Source organism: Otolemur garnettii, unplaced genomic scaffold (genome assembly GCF_000181295.1).
Source record: "Otolemur garnettii isolate 467f Iridium unplaced genomic scaffold, OtoGar3 scaffold00047, whole genome shotgun sequence".
Lineage (NCBI taxonomy): Eukaryota > Metazoa > Chordata > Mammalia > Primates > Galagidae > Otolemur > Otolemur garnettii.
In genome coordinates, this window is record NW_003852442.1 from 13,731,221 (window position 1) to 13,735,857 (window position 4,637).

Here is a 4,637-nt window from a genome sequence, read left to right on the forward strand (position 1 = left end):
GCCACCTTAGGTGTACGTGGCTAGCGCCTTAGCCGGTTGAGCTATAGGCGCCGAGCCAACCTGTCTTTCTTTTTCATTTAATTAGCCACCTTTTATGTAAAGAGAATCCAGAGATAAAACTGAAGGTATTAGCTCGGTACAATGGTTTACACCTGGAAGATCACTTGAGTTCAGGAGTTTGAGACCAGCCTGAGCAAGTGAGACCTTGTCTCTACTAAAAAACAGAACAATTAGTTGTGAGCTGAGGGCATCTGTAGTTCCAGCTTCTCAGGAGGCTGAGGCTCCCTTGAGGAGGGTCAGGAGGATGACTTGAACCCAAAAGTTTGAGGCTGCTGTGAGTTAGGCTGATGCCATGGCACTCCAGCCTGGTTAACAGAGTAAGACTGTCTCAAACAAAACAAAATAAGACAAAACATTCAAAGGTATTACTTGCTCAGGCCAGAATGAGACAGTGCCCACCAGGGTAATGGAAACTTAGAGCAGCATCTACCCCTAAAAATCTATACCTAAAACTAATTATTTCAAAGACTTTTCTTACCAAAATTTTTAAATTTTATTTTTATAAACTGACTAAAATAGTACATATGCATGGGGTACTTGGTGATATTTCAATACATCTAATGTAAGCTGATTAGATCAGGGTAGTTTAGCATATCTGTCCTAAATGGTTTTTAATCAAACCAGCAAGTTGAACAGACTGAACAGACTTGAAGCTTTACTAGGTGCCTGCTATATACTCAGCACTAATGGAAAATGGGCACATAGGAACCATTTTTATCATCTAGGGACTTTAAATCAGCCTAGTGTGGGATAGAAATTGGACGGTGATGCTATATGCCAAAATAAGTGCTGCATATGACGCCCCCAAACAATGAAAGGCTGCTAAAGGATGGGTGGAGATAGGTAGAAAAGGATGGAGGACAATGTGAGCTAAGTGGAAAGGAATGGAATATGCAGATTTGAAGGCTCTGAAGAGACCAGCTTGATTGACTTCAAGGGGAAGCAAGATAAGAAAAGAGGAAGAAATAATGTCAAATCCATAACGCAGAGCTGAATTTTAACAAGTACTAAACATAGGACAAACAGTCTAAACAAAAACATTTATAGGTACTCATTTTAAATACTGTCAGTTTGGGCGACACCTGTGGCTCAGTGGGTAGGGCACCAGCCCCATATACTGAGAGTGGCGGGTTTGAGCCCGGCCCTGGCCAAGCTGCAACAACAACAACAACAACAACAACAAATAAATAAATAGTCAGTTTAATTTATCTGACCCCTAACTTGTGGGATTCTTCTTTATGCTTTTGGAACACCTTATGAACAGTGACAGCTAAAGTTAAAGGAGTTTCCAGATTGATGGAGTCTAAATGACAGGAAAGCAAATAAAATCCAGGGAGAGACAGAAGGGCCCACAGGAAGTATCCTAAGAACTGTTTCTTTTAAAGGCAAATGTGAAACAAAGGTTATTGAGGAAGAGAAAGACAGGCCTATAGAACAAGATGTAGCTTTACAAAGCAAGATACATTTGCCAAGGACAGTGATCAGATCCCAATGCCACAGCAAGTAGGCAGAGAGGCCAACTTAAGTAGTTCTTAAACTGGATACTAAATCTAAGTAAGTCCTCATCAGTTAACTCAGCTACACACAGCCATACTCACACACACTCATGCTCTCAAAGAACACTGAAAAAGAGTCAAGAACATTAAATGAACATAGGTAAGGAAATGGTATGTATTAACATATGACGGCGTAGGTTGGCCCATGAAAAAAACTTTTTAATGTAAATAAGAAGCTGTTGTGTATAAAGACTCTTTCAACTTTATATAAACAAATAGCCAAAAAAGTAACATGCCCACAAAATCCATCCCAACACATACTGGAAAATACCAAAGTACTAATGGCAGGTATTTCTGGGTGGCAGGATTACAGATGACTTTAACTTTCTTCTTGTTTTGCTAACAAAACTCTAAGAAGGATGATGAAACTTCTCTGGCCCCAAATAAGGAATCAAAAACCCAGTGAGAAAAGAGTAGGTGTGAGGAACATTTCAGATCTCATCTAGTGTCTTCATCTGCCAGATATGTCCTCCTACTTCAAATTGCAAACATGAGAGTGAGTCTATTTCCAGAGTGGGAAGAACATGAGGGAACCCCCACCACCCATGCTAAGGTTTAAAATGGGAAAAGTCTCATCTTAGACACAGACAACTCTCCCTGTGCCCAGTTACCAAATTCCCACCTGACGGAGGCTGGAAAGTATGTAGGTGCTTGAAGCTTCCTTCCAACAGCTGCATGACATGGAGAGACCCTTGATTTGATGCCACAAAGAGCTTTGCTGAATCTTCAGAAAACAAAATATGAAGGGCAGAGTGAAGGAACGCTGGCATTTTGGAAACCTTTGGTGGAACAACAAACAGTAAGCTCGTAAGAGAGAAGGGAGACTACAACCCATCATAAATAATCCCTGCCAGGCTCAAACAACGTTAATGCTTCCGTCTCTAAGCAAGCCAAATGACCCAGGGCATGGAATACCAGCATGCTCCTTTTCATCTCTTTAGTAAATCCTCAATTCTCTATCATGGAAATGACCAAGTCACATATGAAACCACTACGCAGAAAAGCCTAAGCTTTACTGCCTCTAGGGCATTCCCTTACCCCTCCCCTCCAAATTGATTATGCTAATCAATTCAAAATGGAAATAAAAGACTGTTTTGCAACAGCTGTCTCCAAATAGCTTTCCACTAAGTAAGGATTCACATCCGGTTCATTTCCACTTCACACACAAAAAATCAATCACACATTTAGGAAGTTTCTTATGTAAAAAGACATTGGGCTATCACTTACTCTTTTGAGGCTTATGTTGTCTTGGTCATAATTCAACCGACAGAGAAAAAACCGAGAAGCTGTAGAATAGGCTATCCAACTTCCACATGGGGAAATACAGCTACAAATAATGTTCTCAGGACCCTGGTGATATTAGGAATCAAGATGAATGTTCAAGTAAAACTTCATATGATGAAGCTCACTGTGACTCAAGCTCTTACCACTCTGAACATACCCACAAGTACCTACAAAACCCCCCAACACTCATGGTGTGTGCCACAACAATTACACTACAACTGGTGTTTCTGTGTGCCATATGATGACAGCTCTGATGGTCATTCCAGAAAAAGAGTTCCAAAATCTCTCTGAAGGTGGACTAGGCATGGCCATCAGTGCATAGCTTCTTTCACCTTTGAAGGTGACCATAGTGAGATTCAGCAATGAGGTACATAGCACTTTTTTTTTTGGTAGTTTTTGGCCGGGGCTGGGCTGGAACCCGCCATACCCGGTATATGAGGCCAGCACCCTACTCCTTGAGCCACAGACCTCATAAATAATCAATATTGTTATTGAAGACTGCATTCACAAATACTTGCATAATTAAAGCAAAAAAAGCTTTTTCATGAATCATCATAAAAAAGAAGTTATTTTCGAGACAGTGTCACTTTGTCACCCTTGGTAGAGTGTCATGGCATCAAAGTTGACAGCAACCTCAAACTCTGGGGCTCAAGCAATTCTCTTGTCTCATGCCTGCCTCAATGCCAGGCTATTTTTAGAGATGGGGTCTCAATCTTGCTCAGGCTGGTCTCGAACTCCTGAGCTCAGACATCCACCCACCTCAGCCTCCCAGAGTGCTGGGATTACAGGCGTGAGCTACCTCTCTTGACCTTAAAAATTTTTTTAAAGGAAGATCATAGCAGTCAGTAAATTATTAACATAAAAATTATCTCTGGAGGGAATAGAATAGAGGAGTGGGTAAAGGGTGAGGAGGGGCAGCATCTGTAGCTCAGTGGGTAGGGTGCCAGTTCCATATACCAAGGGTAGTGGGTTCAAATCCAGCCCCAGGCAAACTGCAACAAGAAAATAGCCAGGCATTGTGGCGGGTGCCTGTAGTCCCAGCTACTCTGGAGGCTGAGGCAAGAGAATCACCTAAGCCCAGGAGTTGGGAGGTTGCTGTGAGCTGTGGGACACCACGGCACTCTACCAAGGGCGATATAGTGAGACTCTGTCTCTTCCCCGCTCGCCCCGCCCCCAAAAAGGGTGAAGAGATTCATTTTTCATTTATACCCTTTTGTACCATTTGAGTTTTTTAAATTGTGTGATTTTCATAATAATATCTATCAAAAGAAGAAATACCAATTTCCTTTATGCATTTGTAATAAATTCTGAATCTCTAATTTATAATGACAGGAAATAAGATTCTGGTGATACAGTCCTTCATTCAGATAGTTTTAGAATTTGTACAGTTTATGATGTGAACTAAGTATCCCTCAAAATTCAGAATGGGAAAAATGTTCTGGATTTCAGAGCCTGAGCACACAATGAAACTTCCTTACCTTTGTCTTGAGGTGCAGTAAATGATCTGCATTTTTAGAGAGTGGAAGGGTATCCCCATTCTTGCCTGAAACAAGAAATTTTACTAATTTTTTTCTTACTGTAGAAAGATTATTAGCACATTTTTTCATCAAAAAGGTACTTCTGGCTCAGCGCCTATAGCTCAACCGGCTGGGGCGTCAGCCACGTACACCTAAGGTGGCGGGTTCGAATCCCCAGCCCGGACCCGCCAAACAACAATGACGGCTGCAACCAAAAAAT

The 4,637-nt window shown here is 41.5% G+C and overlaps 1 protein-coding gene across 1 annotated transcript in view; it reads right to left on the reverse strand.

Moving 5' to 3' along the window:
* Positions 1-4,637, reverse strand: part of UTP4 (UTP4, small subunit processome component) — a 47,769-nt gene that overhangs the window by 12,758 nt on the left and 30,374 nt on the right. Inside the window, exons 9-12 of the mRNA XM_012806142.1 lie at positions 4,379-4,443; positions 2,844-2,966; positions 2,206-2,395; positions 2,059-2,091 (exon numbers count right to left, since the gene is read on the reverse strand). Of these exons, the coding sequence (XP_012661596.1) occupies positions 2,059-2,091; positions 2,206-2,395; positions 2,844-2,966; positions 4,379-4,443 (411 nt within the window). The remainder of the gene's footprint in view (positions 1-2,058; positions 2,092-2,205; positions 2,396-2,843; positions 2,967-4,378; positions 4,444-4,637) is intronic.